Genomic DNA, 15,196 nt, shown 5'->3' with positions numbered 1-15,196 from the left:
CCACACACATTCAATTTACCAACTTTGACGATCCATAACATGACATTACTGATGCATGTCCCAATAATGTTGGTTTTGAAAAACAAAACAGATTTTAAGCACACTTAATTTGAATAGTCCATGTGATATACCCTGAAGGCTATTGTATTGTAAATTATAGGAGCAATAGCTACCTTACAGTGTATAGTGGGGACAGGAACAACAGAATAATAATAGCTGCAATGTGTACCCTTAATAAATACAACAAAGATGACCTATATTTTAATTTGCACTGATCATGAACATTAATATTTGTTTTCACCTGGAGTTGTTATGCTGCAATGGGTGACAGTTATCTGTGAAATGTGCTTCAAATTCTAACGTTTGTTCCATTAGCACAAATTGTACACTGGTATGTATAATGTATTCACAAAACAACCATGGCTTTAGTTAGAGATTAATCTGCTATCCTCAGCTAGTTGTGTACATTAGTACCCTCTCGGTTTGCTGCTGTAGAGTGTCCACTCTTTGTGATGCATATAGTCTTGTCATCCTGGACATGCACAGTATATGTATGCATGCATGTATGTCTATAATAATATTGGTACAGTAGTTTTCGCCCCATTTCCTTGAAATGCCAAAGCCATTGTCCTTTATTCCCCTGCTAAAATGCTATTGCATCTAGATACAGGAAACAAAAAATTTGCACAGTAACAGCTAAATTATAATATAATTTTTCAGCATTATAATAGTGTAAGTGACGTCTGTATAACAATGTGCAGTTGTAGGTTACAGTTTTAATAAATGTAGTAAGTACATGGGTATAGTCACTCCAAGACTTCAATTATTAGACAAACCTAAAATCAAGACACAAAGCATCATTAACACCATTGAACATGTAATACATATGCATTGACCAAGGGGTCCAAGACAAGCTGGAAATCTCGTAGATCGATCTTGGAATCTTTATTAGAAATCTCTGCAGGCAATATTGGAAGTTTTTATCACCTCAGAATATCATTCTGACCTAGTATTCACCATTGAACACTGCATGATGCTTTTTAAATGGAGAAGTCCAAGATACTCTAATAGAGCAGTCAAATGTCCTAATAATATAAAATATCCATGCACTTTCAGAATTATTTCCATGATGTACCATGGCACTAAGCTTTCAATATACAATACCCAGCCTTAATACCAAAATTACCAATTGCTGTCAGTTGCAATTTTTTTCAGTAATGTGAGCACATTTTGTAATTAGTTACATTTCTGAGTGATATAACATGCCAATTATGCCATCAACTTTTAAATGTATGTATGTATATACATATATATCATTTAGTACAGTAGAATTGTGACTATTATTGCCAAAATTGTGCTTTTGATGATAAACGCATGACAGTAATAGGACAGATCCTTTGGTCTATAGGACAATCTCAGATTTGACCTTTGGTGACCTTTACAGTAATTTTGTGCCAAAAATTTGTCCTTGTCTTTTTTCCTTAGAAATAATTGAAATAGCTAAAACTAGTTAATATGAAATAAAAGGTCTAATGCTTTGTTTTTTGTTTCAAGTCACCAAATTAGTCAATGTATTATAACTACTATACGCTAGTGCACTACCGGTATGTTCCTTGCTGATAGCACATCAATCATATTTATCGCACAGTTAGGAGTTAAAGTACATACCTTATCTGCACTGCATTGCCTGATACCACCACTGTCGTGAACCCATCTGTAATTCCACGAAGAAGGTTAATATGCATGGGTAGGAAAATTTACAAAATTTTGTGCATGCAAAAACAGCCTCTTTTACAATCAAACAATACTATTGTTCAGTACTTTAGGCATGATATGGCTTTGGTAGGCATACACTTCTTCAAGCGAATTACCATAAACCTATTCATCACCATGGAAACCTAAACCACAAGACTTTTATTAATGAATTAGAATTGCTATAGATACGCAGTGAAATTTCTTATTTGTCTTTGCCTACTGTATGTAAGTATCATATTTTTCTGGTAGTGATTAGAAATGTCAAGCTAATTTCAAATTCTAAAGTCAATTTTAATCAATGCAGCTATGCAATAGTGTCCATTGCATAAACAAAACAAAACTACAAGCACAAAACCAACTAAAGCTACTCTGCACTACACAAGTTTTATACTTTTACAAACTTTGTACACCATAGTTAAATGTCACAGCTTAGTTTTAAAAATCAATGCAGTGATTATTCAAACTCAACTACTACTCAATGACCGAAAACATTGTAGGAGCCCTTATTTTCAAAATCCATTGTGGTATGGTACCACTCAAGCGCAGCTATTATTAAAGGTGTGGAATTTAGCCTACGAAATACAGTATCTGTGGCTAAATGACTGAACCACATTGCATTAGGCTTCACTACAGACATTAATGTAAAGCTAGTAATGCTATAACAATTGGCAACAGCAGCAGTATACAAGGCTTCTGCATGTATTCAGAAGTGGTACAATACACATACAGCACTCGTAACAACAATTAAAATTGTTGGCTGCAAGTTAAGAATGTAATTTGTGCTGATATTGAGTCTTAACTTCTACAATGCTACAAAATGAATAAGGTCTCATAACTTCAGTGGTTAACTGATATAAGGAGAAGACCTTGGTGGTTGGTATGCTGACAACCTTGAGTGATTAAAAATATGTAGCCACTAAGCATGCTTTCAAGCAGGGGTGGGGTTTCCAGGGGTTCCAGGAAACTCTTTTGGATTTTACACACTACTTGAAACATTAAGAAATTGAAACTTCAGGTTTCCAGAATCTGGAATCTATCATGGAACAGGACACATTGTAAACTTTTATCTTAGTTAAATAATAGTTTCTAACACAATAGCAACACTCATAGCTAATATAACAGTCACTTAGCTGTAGTGGAAACCCCTTTTCAAAATTCCGGCATACGCACCGTCAAGTGATCTGAAAGAAGATTAATCAACAGAGCATGTTACTCTTTCTTTTGATACTTTCTGTGGTAACATATAATGTATCTAGGTGTCTATGGGAATACATTTGTAACAGTGTATGCCTACCATAACGGTACAGAATTAAAAATAAGACTCTAAGCATATTTCAATCAAACACGTGGGAAAGCAAATTCACAGTATTTTGTAGAGATAAAAACAGCTATAACTTTATAATGAAACATGGTATTGACTTGAAACAAAACCAAATTACATATGAGACCTTAATGAGACCATCATGAGACCTTAATCAGGTTGTAACAAATAGAGTATTTCTAAGGGAAATAAGGACAAAAAAGGATCAATTTTTAGCACTAACAAGGCCGTAAAGGTCACCAAAGGTCAAATATGAAATGCCCCTATAGTCCAAAATTTAAAATAACCTCTGATGTACAGTGTCATGTTTTTATCATTTAAAGCACAATATATACTGTAGCTATTATACTATAATTATATTACCCCAACTATTACCTTTCATTCACTGTTATCCCCTTCATCATCATTATTGTTCTGAATATCATCTGCTAACAAATTGATTTCTGAGTTTCTTGGTCTATGGACCATATGTACTTTATCACAAATACTACAAGCCTGATTGAAATGTATATTATGTGTAGTGCAAGAAGACATAACAACATTATTAAACAGAAAGATTCAACTACACCTCCACCTCCACCGGGAAGAAAATAGTGTTTATAAATGTAAAAGAAAAAGAGTATCATCAAACATAGTCCACATAAACTAACAAAGATAATCGCATGTCGTACCTTTGTAGAATAGGTCAAGTAGTTAATAAACAGAACTAAAGGGAGAATGAAGAGTGAAAGGGAAACACTATAAGTGGTCAAATCCAAGCTACTAACAAGCATGAAAACTAATGTCAACAAAATGGCACCATCCAAAACATTTAAGGATTTTACTCTGTATGGCTGAAACCACAAGTGGATGACTATAATTGTAATACAGACCATTAGAAGAAAGAAATATTTTGCAACACTGTAATGATGTGGGTTCATCGAAGATCCCAACAACAAAAGGTCACATACAATATCAACACCATAGATCACTTGTCGACATAATAGATAGTATGTAGAAAACCAGTAACACTCATTTCTGTAACATGCTTGTAGTTGATCTATTATTGGCCTAATACTCATAAAGTTGATGTTGTGGTGACGAGTCAAGTATCGTTGGAATAGTAATAAGAAAGGAAAACCAAATCCAATTATTACCTCACATGATATTGCTATGGCTGCATAACCTGCATGACGACCATGAAAATATGTGATATGTGGTGACCAGTATGATCTCCAACCAGTTGACTCAACATGACTGTTAAAATTGTGTTTGAAATATGCTAATGGTCTTAACAATTGTACTGATGTATATGAAACAGAACTATAAGAGAGAAGTATAAGCAAGCTAATGGATTTTCTATTGACAAATCTTCCAAAAAATCGAGCTACAAATACAAACCTTCTAGCTGATAGAAAGAATGTGACCACTATACTGAACACAATCAAGGGATGAATATATATCAAAAACATATGATCAATCATCTCGGTTCCAGTCAGGCACAATTTCAAATATTGCATAAATGGAGGCTTTAAGTTACCAATACTGGAGAAAAATGGTAGAATATTAATCAAGGTGGGTGGTGGTTCGCAATCAGGATTATTGCCTTTTAAAGCAATGAAACTGCAAGGCATTTCCTTGTAAACTTGTTTTGACGCATTGAACACTTGCTCCAATACGCTATAGTAGAAGATAAGGCCAAAAGCATATCCTGCAGTGACATTAAAGTTGAAATGTAGCACGATGAATATAAAAGCTATTACTAGACACCAGTAGAAGAATGAAACTGCAAAAAGTGTTAGTACACTCAGTGGGAATGAAGATATTAGGCAATGCTCTGATGGAATGCAATCAGTTGTTCCATATCTGATAGAATAACCATCTTTACATTCTCCACAAGAATAGCCTCCCCTATTGTGTTTGCACTGAACATCACGATCTGGATGTGACTCTTCTGCAACATTCCACCACATACAATCATAATTACAATAATCATTTGGACAAATTTTCACATAGTGATGCAAGCCATTGTCATACCAGTACCCTTGTGACACTATTAAGTCATTGTTATGGTGGCACGAAAATCCAGGTGGTAACCAAGTATTATTCTGACATGACAAAAGTATGCAGTTATCACCATCTGAATAATGCATAATATCACTGCAGTTATTTGATTGCTGTTGCCACTGAGTAGTTGATGCAGTGACATTATCTGTTTTATTGTTCAACGGAACTGAATTGTCTATAAGGACCACATCACGACCTCCTAATATGAAAGTAGGAGATATTATGGGATGTTGAAATACATAATTCAACACTTTTAGTTTTGCACTTGTAAGGTTTCCATTACACTCATCCAAAGTGACATTTTGTATTACAATATTGATGATATTCTCACCCACTAAACCACCTTGATGATTACACTGAACAGTGTGATCATGACCTGTTATTGTAACATTTGATATGTTCCCAAATTGTGTAACATACTCTAAGGATATATCAGACATTAGTTTAATCTCAGTATCATTCTTTATGTTCTCAAGAGCAAGGGAAAGATTTGAGCAATGACATCCTTGATAACCTGTACAACATTCCAATGTACTAGAACCATTCTCATCAACAATTATCACATTCTGCTCCTCCTGGCTCACTAGTGATTGTGCCGTACAATGAATGCACAAGCAATTGATGGCAAACAGAAATGCAAAAAGTGCTCTAAATAAACAAATGAATATGTACATTTAAAATCAATCACCTCTCGTACAAAAGGTCTATTTTTATCCTAACTACACATATCATGCATCAATCAGATTTTGACACACAATGTATAATCAAGACACACAATAGTGTGTTTTGCGGCCAAATACAGCCAGCACAGGTGTGTGACAGACAAGTGTGTAATTTGCAGGATCCAAGAAAATGTTTCACTCAATAGTGCCTGAACAGAAATAAACCATTTTTACTGTGGAACTTTCACAGGGTAGGGCACAAATTTTTTCACTGTCTTAGCATTTTTTCACGTTATTTCATATTTTTACTGTCTTAGCATTTAATCCAGCTAGACCAATAGAATGCTTAGAGCAATGAGCTGAAAATTGGTATGTAGCTGCAATAATCATTATAGAAAGTCCTTTCAGTAGTACAGAAGAATTATTCAAAAACCAGCTACGTGTAGCAAATGCGAGATCAAGATACTCTAATAGAACAGTCACCCTAATAGAGCATTCAGCTATGTTTATAACTTACTCCATCAAAATTATATTACATTGCAAGTTATTTTGTAGGGAGTTCAGCTACAAACAGTTAATCTTATAGACAATTCAGCTACAAGCAAGTCACCCTGTAGAGAGTTCACCTACAAATATATCGCTGTAGAGATTCAGAACATTACAAGTCACCCTGTAGAGAGTTCAGCTACAACAAGTTACTGTGTAGAGAATTCAGCTACAAACAAGTCACTGTATAGAGAGTTCAGCTACAAAAGAGTTCATCTATAATACAAGTTAGCTACCCTATAGAGATCAGCTACAAACAAGTTACTTTGGCTAGACAATGTTCAGCTACAAGTAAGTCACTCTGTAGAGAGTTCAGCTACAAACAAGTCACTCTGTAGTACACACAAGTAACCACGTAGAGAGTTCAGCAATCAATCAAAAAATCACCCTGTAAAGAGTTCAGCTATACAAACAAGTTGTTACTCTATAGAGAAATAAGCTAGAAACAGGAGAGAGCTCAGCTACAAACTTAACAGATCACACTGTAGAGAATCATACAGTATGATAGTAACTGTATAGTAGGGACAACAAAGGAGTAGGCGTGGCCCACAAAATATTATCACTCAAAAATTAGCCTCAATTTCTCCTGACGATGATGAGGCAGTATTGGTTAGGTGAAGCTAAACCCAAACAAGCTTTCAGATCGACCTGAAACGCTTTCAACAAGTTGCTACGGAATTTTTTTTTAAATTTATTTAACAGAATTTTCTAGTGACTGACTGACTGACTGATTCCTTCAGACAAGCGTACCTCGCTAACGACTAAGGCTACAGGCTTGACTTTTTCACTGTTCGATGTTGCTTCAGCCCGACAGGTTCCTTTTGGCATACCGCAGTACGTACAATGCATTCTTCATGGACTTACCAGTGTCCTCCTTTGTATCCCATTCATCTTTGCTGACAGTGAAAAGTGTCAATTTGGTGGTAGCACATGATGGCTTCCCTTCAAAATGGAAATCGTCCATATTTTTCATAGTGGATATTTTGATAGCAGAGGTGCTTTTCAAACAGTTCTTGATTTGTACTGCTGTGTAATGGGATCAACATAGCTGACAGCGAAGCATAATGGATACTTCATTTTTCAGACAATAATTGATATAACCGGGGCACTCGGCACCATTTCTTTCGGTATATGTGGATTGCAGAGGTGTTTTTCAAAGAGTTCTTGATTCAAAATGCTGTGTAACAAGTTGAACATAGCTGACAATGAAACGTAATGGATACTTAACTTTTCAGACGATAATTGGGGCGCGCGGTGCCATTTCAGATGCGGTATACGTGGGTTCACCAGTCATAATAATTATTTACAAAAAAAAGTTAACAAACAAGTACACAGAAAAATTTAGAATTTTAAACTAGAGTTGGGACCATAGCACACTGATAAAAAGTACTGAAACAAGTTGGAGTAGTGTACGATACTAAATCACAGTAAAACAATAAGAAGTGTTATATCCCTACTGTGCTCATGATACCATAATGGAAATACACAGTAGGGATATAAAACTTCTTATTCTTTTACTGTGATTTAATATCGTGCACTACTCCAACTTGTTTCAGTACTTTTTATCAATGCGCTTTGGCCCCTACTCTAGTTGAAAATTCCAAATTTTTCTGTGTACTTGTTCAGCTAGAAACATATTACAAACAAGTCATCCTTTAGAGAGATCAGCCAGAAGAAGTTACCTTGTAGAGAGTTCAGCTACAAAGTAACCACCATGTAGAGAGTTCAGCTACAAACATATCACCCTGTAGAGAGTTCAGCTACAAACAGATCACCCTGTAGAGAGTTCAGCTACAAACAATTCACCCTGTAAAAGAGATCAGCTGGAAATAAGTCATCCTGTAGAGAGATCAGCCAGAAGAAGTTACCTTGTAGAGAGTTCAGCTACAAAAAAACCATCATGTAGAGAGTTCAGCTGCAAACAAATCACCTTGTAGAGAGTTCAGCTAAGAAAAGATCACCCTGTAGAGAGTTCAGCTAGAAACAAGTCATCCTGTAAAGAGATCGGCTAGAAGGATCACCTTACAGAGAGTTCAGCTACAAACAAATCACCCTGCAGATAGTTCAGCTAGAAGCAAGTCAGAGATTGGCTAGAAGAAGTTACCTTTAGAAAGTTCAGCTACAAAGAAACCACCCTGTAGAGAAGTTCAGCTGCAAACCCGTAGAGATCTCAGCTGCAAACAAATCACCCTGTAGAGAGTTCAGCTAGAAACAAGTCATCCTGTAGAGAGATCAGCTAGAAGGATCACCTTGTAGAGAGTTCAGCTACAACCATGTCACCCAGTAGAGAGATCAGCTAGAAACAAGTCACCCTGTAGAGAGGTCAGCTAGAAGAAGACACCTATAGAGGGTTCAGCTACAAAGAAGCCACCCTGTGGAGAGTTCAGCTGCAAACAAATCACCCTGTAGAAAGTTCAGCTATGAACAGATCACTCCGGAGAGTTCAGCTAGAAACAATTCACCCTGTAGAGAGATCATCTAGAAACAAGTCACCCTGTAGAGAGATCAGCTAGAAGAAGTTACCTTGTAGAGTGTTCAGCTACAATGGAACCACCATGTAGAGAGTTCAGCTTTGAACAGATCACACTGTAGAGAGTTCAGCTTTGAACAGATCATCCTGTAGAGAGTTCAGCTATATAAAAACAAGTCACTCTGTAGAGAGATCAGCTAAAACCAAGTCACCCCATAGAGAGATCAGCTAGAAGAAATCACCTTGTAGAGAGTTCAGCTACAAAAAAACCACCTTGTAGAGAATTCAATCACCCAGTAGAGAGTTCAGCTATGAACAAATCACCCTGTAGAGAATTCAGCTAGAAACAAGTTGCCCTGTAGAGAGATCAGCTACAAAGAAACCATCCTGTAGAGAGTTCAGCTACAAACAAGTTACCCTATAGAGAGATCAGCTAGAAACAAATGATCTTGTAGAGAGTTCAACTACAAACAGATAACTCTATAGAGAGTTCAGCTAGAAACAAGTCACCCTGTAGAGAGAGAGTTCAGCTACATGCAAATCACCCTGTAGATAGTTCAGCTACATTTCAAGTCACCAAGCAAAGAGATCAGCTGCAAAAAAGTTATCCTGTAGGAAATATTTGGAATGTAATATATATATATATATATATATATATATATATATACTTTGTATAATTACTGATAAAATCAAAAATAGTTAAAGTATTAAACATTTGCTTTAAATCATGATTATGATTATGATTAAATCTTTGGCTGTTGCTATTGTTCCGGCAGTCACATGAATAAAAACAAAACTTAGACAAAATAGGTCCTCAAATGAAAAAGAAAAACACAAAATGCCTTGAGCGGGAATTGAACCCGGGACCTCCAGTGCTTACACTAGAACTACTTTTCATGTCCCCTAAAGTTGAATGCTCGGGGAAACCTACTAGACATGTTCCCTAAAGTTGAAATGCTCGGGGAAACCTACACGCGTTCCCTAGTCGAATACTCGGGGCAACCTGTGCCCTAAAGTTGAATACTCGGGCATAGCATACAACTAGTGTGCTTGATAGTGAGGAATCTAGTGGACTGCCGGAACAATAGCACTGACAAAATAGCAGCCGGAACAATAGCAACTTCGTAAATCTTTTTCTTCTTCCTGTGGTAAAGAAAAAAAGGATAGGTTAAAAAAGCCCCAAAGCCAGCCATAGGCCAGCTTTGAGCTATACAAAATGATATCTATAACTAATCCAAAACAGCCAAGCTGTAAAAAAAGAGTGCAGCCCCCAAAAAGGCTATGGTGAAAAAAGATATGAAGTCAAGGTGGCGGCCAAGAAATGGCTGTGATGGTAGGTAAATGGTAAAATTCACCTGAACCGACGTTATTACTAAAAAAATTTACCATTAACCTACCATCACAGCCATTTCTTGGCCGCCACCTTGATTTCACATCTTTTTTTCACTATCACTATGATGCGGAGCTGTTTGGGGGGCCGCACTCTTTTTTTACAGCTCACCTGCAGCTTGGCTGTTTTGGATTAGATAATTACTTACAAAAATCTTTCCGGCATGCTGCAGTCAAGTTAGTCCTAGGAGTGCAGAACTGAGTTTACTCTGAGTAGACAACACTCTTACGCTGAGGTTTCGAAGAGTAGGTCATGCTCTGCGTGTTTATTAGAATGTTCGCGGTTTTCTCAGTTTGCTCTCGGTTTTCAACAATACATGGGAAATAACCGGAACCGGAATCAAGAATTTAAAAACTTCAGTTACAGTGCTGCATGTGCTGTTGGAGCAGCACTGATGGTCCACTGGTATCCTGTACCAGTGGCCAGAAATTACACGTAGGCGTCACGTAGCTACGTAATAAGTAATTACAAGCTACTTAACAATACCTTACTAAGAAGTGAGAAATACAAGTAAGAATTACAATGATTATAGCTACAGTGTGTTAAAGGTAGTCTCGTGCCCAGACCGCTTTTTTTCTTATTGTGTGGGGGCGAAGAAATAGTTGATCTTATCTTATCCTATTGTCGCTTCGTTAACAAACCGTTGCTATTCATCACCACTAATCAACGATCCCCAAAAGTTGTAGATCCGGCTGCACAAAAAATGTATTGGAGATCCACCAGACCCTTTTTTCTCCGCCCCCACACAATAAGAAAAAAAGCGGTCTGGGCACGAGACTACAGTGTTGCCATGCTGTGAATAAAGTTCATAGATTTATGAACTTTTTGTCTTGTTTGTGAACCTGAAATAATCTATGAACTTTTTATGAACTTTTGGCTGGTTTGTGAACCTGAAATAATCTATGAACTTTTTTATGAACCTGGAGTAATCTGTGAACTTTTTATGAACTTTTGGCAATTTTAGGTGGTAACCTTTTTTTTTTTTTTTTTTTTTTTTTTTTTTGCTCTTCAGTGCCCTACTAACCCAGAGATCCACCTATTTATAATGTGTAGGCTAGTTTTCGGAAAGTGACTGGATTTATGAACTTTTTATGAACAGATTTATTTTTTCACATGAACATTTGGAGCAAATCATCTGGCAACACTGCGAGACTATGTTAAAGGAAGGTGCTTGCTGCAATTAACACAAGGACACAATAAGGAGTAGGAAATGATTCCAAAGGTAAGTACGTAGAATGGAATGGAATATTCACTGTTGAAGTTGGAGTCTCTTGGAATCACTGGTGATATTTTGATTTGGTTAAAGGCATTTTTAACAAGTCGACGCCAGCGTGTTGTAGGTAATGGGAAATTTTCCTCATGGCTTTCGGTTACCTCAGGTGTGTCCCAGGGTTCAGTCTTAGGCCCTCTTCTTTTTTTACTTTACATTAATGACATCATGCCGGTCAGACATTAATATAGGCATAGGGCGTCCGCGTGGAGCACTTTTTGTCGGGCAACGATCGTGAAATGTTCGGCGAAATGAAAGTAACAAATGACTGTATTTTAGGATCTGGTTCGACTATCAAATCCAAAAACTTGATCAAATCAAGTATATTCACATATGTTTGCTGTGTGGGACTGATATATTTGAGTGCGTGTACTGTGTTGTGTACCGGCACCCCAAGCGGCACCCGGCATGATGTATCGAGCTCACCTTTGAACTGCTCAACCGATCACACGCGTACGCTGATCATCACTACCCAAACACAACTCGACAACTTTATGCAGAGTATATCTTCACCCAGCAATCAAACGATCGTCTGTCTTAATGTGATCCTTGATGGGGGTGATTTCTTGCTAGATTTACCACAACTAATGACGATCAACTTGGGTACCAATGGTAGCCTAGTGATTATGGCCGATGGCATGGTTAACATAACTTGTACTAGTAATGTAACTGATCCAGAGATGCTGAGACGTACTGTACAGCCTATATCACACGTGTGGTTAATATCATTTGATGGTTTGGTGTTAGTCGAGTGTCCAGTACCCATACTGATAGAGGAAGTAGCTATGGTGGTGATACTGAATTGTGTGTTCATGTAAGAGATGTCAGTGTAGTAAAGTTTGTACTTGTTTACACTCTAACATGGTGTGTATTTCCATGGTGTCACAGGTAGGGATTTTATAAAGCCATGCAGATGATGAAGCCATGCAGATGATGAAGCCATAGTGATAGTTATTTACCAAAACTTTGCACGATCATATTATTATTATGACTCCATGTAGGTGATTCATTGATAGTAATGCCCTATAAATTCTAAAAGGTAAAAGCATTTCTAAATATTTGAATATTTAACAAACTCAGTTTATATGTTACCATTCTCCTTTTGTGCCACAGTTTCCTTTATAGCTAATACAAAGGTGTTAATATGTCAATGGCTGCAGTAGTTACTAACAAATACTTTCCATAAGTTATTGGCATATACATGATTAGTTATCGGAGTAGGGCTTATGCAGTAAAGTCATACAATTTATATGCACTAAATTGTTACAGTATATACTTTAGTTACATGCAAACTTTACTATCATACAGTACTATATCGCGTAGCACTATAATACTAACTATATATTAGGAATCAGGTTGCACTTTCCTCACAATAAGATTTACCATAAACTAGCCTCACAAGACCCTCATGGTGCCTTGGAAGCATCGGTTAGATATAGCTAACCAAGTCCAAAAGTGCCTTCAGTATGACCTGAATTGCTCCCAATAAATTGCTACGGAATTATATACTTTTTATTTAGTGGAATTGTCTACTGACTGACCAAACTAACTGCCTGCTTGATGCCTTCAAGTGTAACTCAAGACTACGGGATTGATTTTTTTCACTGTTATATGTTGCATCAACCTGACGGGTGCCTTTTGGCATACTACTGAACAATGCATGCATGATGGACTTACCTTTGTCCTCATTTATGTCCCATTTCTCTTTACTGATAGCACAAGGTGTCAATTTTTGTGGTAGTGCGTGATGGCTTTTAATGGGTAATCATCTGAATTTTCTGTAGTGACTGGATTGATTGCAGGGGCACTTCTCTTATACTGTTCTTCATTTGTAACATAGTTGAAAGTAAAGCATAATGGTCACTTCACTTCTAGTTGGGGCACACATTCAGACAAAAACATTAAGTCTAGCACCTTTTTTTTGATCCAGTTTCACCAGTCATAATAATGTTACAAAACAAGTAAACAAACAAGTATAAGGATCCTAGAAATAAATAGTGAACCAAGAGAGGGTTGCTTACACCTGAAGATACATTTTATCCTAATGGGTATAGACTTAAATGTCCACTAGTATATCTGCAGGTGTAGGCATTGCCAACCTCCCCACTTTTTATTTCTATGATCCCTAATCAAATTTTGTGCATATTCTGATATATGGCTGGGTAAGCACTCTTTTAGAAAACCATAGGATATCGCAAGGCATAAGTGCACCACCACCTGTCCTTGCTGATGACAGTAAAGGGTGATCACATACTTTAGACATTGTCATCTCAGGATGGCTGGCTTTAAGTTTTGAGGCAGCATACCAAGTGCACCTAGTAATCAAAAGGTTCCAGGTTTGATGTTTAGTTATGCTCAGCTGTTGTGAGCAAGAGAAATTTTACTCACATTGCTTCAGCTGTTAACTGTGATTGTACATGTTTCACATACACTTTCACCTGTGAGACATCTGCAGGTTACTAGTCCTGCCTCCACAGGATTTGCCTGCAGTGACTCACAGCACTTGAATATAGTGCACAGGTGTCACAGTGCTGGTTCGCTGGGTAGGCATAATCATGCAAGCAGTAGTGGCTGTGTGTGCATGTGGTGTGTGTGCGTGTACGCACGCGTGTGTGTGTGATGCAAGTGATTTTTAAGTCTACACTTTCAGAAATTCTTATTTAAGTGTTCATAATTGATGGTTGTATGTATATGTATGTGTGGATTCCATGTTCACATGTACAATACTATAGGTATAATTTGCATTATTTTATTTCTAGTGGTAATCAGCATGGTTCTGTGAATATTTTTAATTCACCAACTGTAATTGTAAAGAATTGTACGTTTCTCAATAATACTGCCACCAGTTATTTCACCAGGCAGCCATATCAGACTAATGCTGGAGGTCTTTCAGTTGGATACAATGATAGACTAGTTACAAGACCACTCAATATCATTAACATCACCATTACCAATTGTACCTTTACCAACAACCATGCTGGTCATGCATCGTCGCCAAATGAAGTGCAACAACAAAGAATCTTTAGTGGTCGAGGTGGAGGCTTATCTATAGTAGTTAATGCTACTACAGTTGTCCAGTGTATTGTAAATGACAGTTTATTTGTGAACAACTCTGCTGAAAACATTGGTGGAGCTGTGTATTTTTCTATAAGTGAGTCTTCAACTTTACACCAATTATACATGCTGCGTAACAATACATTCACTATGAATACTGCTCCTGTTGGAGGTGGATACTTCTTTGCAAACCTTGTTGTGCCAGAGGAAGGATTTTATCAAGGAATTATTTTACACACCTGTGTGTTTATAAACAACACGGCCACTATTGGTGGTGGTGTGAGTGTATTTTCTTCTCTTGGACTATCTGGCAGTTACATCAGATATGAGGGGTGTCATTTTTATAAAAACTCAGCTACCCTCCATGGTGGCGCTGTTGATATCGTATCTTATAACTTGTATGGAAATCGAGAGCAGCAGGGACCAGCAGAATTTGTAAACTGGTAAGATTTATAGTATACCATCTGTATGTATTTGTATACTGAGTATACAGTGTATATACTTGTACTTGTAAAATAAAGATGCACAGTATTTTATGACCACCATTTTATCAGAATATTAATGTTACTCAATATCCTTAGTTACCAAGCTAAAAATTACTATGCACTGTGATATTAACTGTAATAAAATCAAGAGTTCATAATAATATATAGGGAGGACTTCAGTTTCACTTGTATAAATG

At 37.0% G+C, this 15,196-nt stretch overlaps 2 protein-coding genes across 4 annotated transcripts in view; one reads left to right on the top strand and one right to left on the bottom strand.

Annotated features, from left to right (window-relative positions):
- Positions 1-668: 668 nt before the first annotated feature.
- Positions 669-10,464, bottom strand: LOC136268877 (uncharacterized). Of its 2 annotated transcripts, XM_066064342.1 has the most exons (4): positions 10,339-10,464; positions 3,452-5,770; positions 1,669-1,714; positions 669-836 (listed from the first exon to the last, which is right to left on the bottom strand). In XM_066064342.1, exons 1-2 carry the CDS (start codon positions 10,353-10,355, stop codon positions 3,505-3,507), a joined length of 2,283 nt encoding a protein of 760 aa, XP_065920414.1. In that variant the 5' UTR covers positions 10,356-10,464; the 3' UTR covers positions 669-836; positions 1,669-1,714; positions 3,452-3,504. The 2 variants fall into 2 exon arrangements, with proteins under 2 accessions (XP_065920414.1, XP_065920413.1); XM_066064341.1 differs by lacking the exon at positions 1,669-1,714.
- A 1,189-nt stretch (positions 10,465-11,653) lies between these two features.
- Positions 11,654-15,196, top strand: part of LOC136268464 (uncharacterized) — a 30,717-nt gene continuing 27,174 nt past the window's right edge. Inside the window, exons 1-2 of one of the 2 annotated variants that reach the window (XM_066063817.1) lie at positions 11,654-12,274; positions 14,220-14,957. In XM_066063817.1, coding sequence (XP_065919889.1) covers positions 11,700-12,274; positions 14,220-14,957 — 1,313 coding nt within the window. In that variant the 5' untranslated portion in view covers positions 11,654-11,699. The remainder of the gene's footprint in view (positions 12,275-14,219; positions 14,958-15,196) is intronic. The other variant, XM_066063816.1, reaches the window with a different exon arrangement.

The sequence above is a fragment of the Dysidea avara genome, chromosome 10 (genome assembly GCF_963678975.1).
Source record: "Dysidea avara chromosome 10, odDysAvar1.4, whole genome shotgun sequence".
Taxonomy (NCBI): Eukaryota; Metazoa; Porifera; class Demospongiae; order Dictyoceratida; family Dysideidae; genus Dysidea; species Dysidea avara.
The sequence above is the reverse complement of the archived record's forward strand: the minus strand, read 5'-3'. Positions and strand labels throughout refer to the sequence as shown.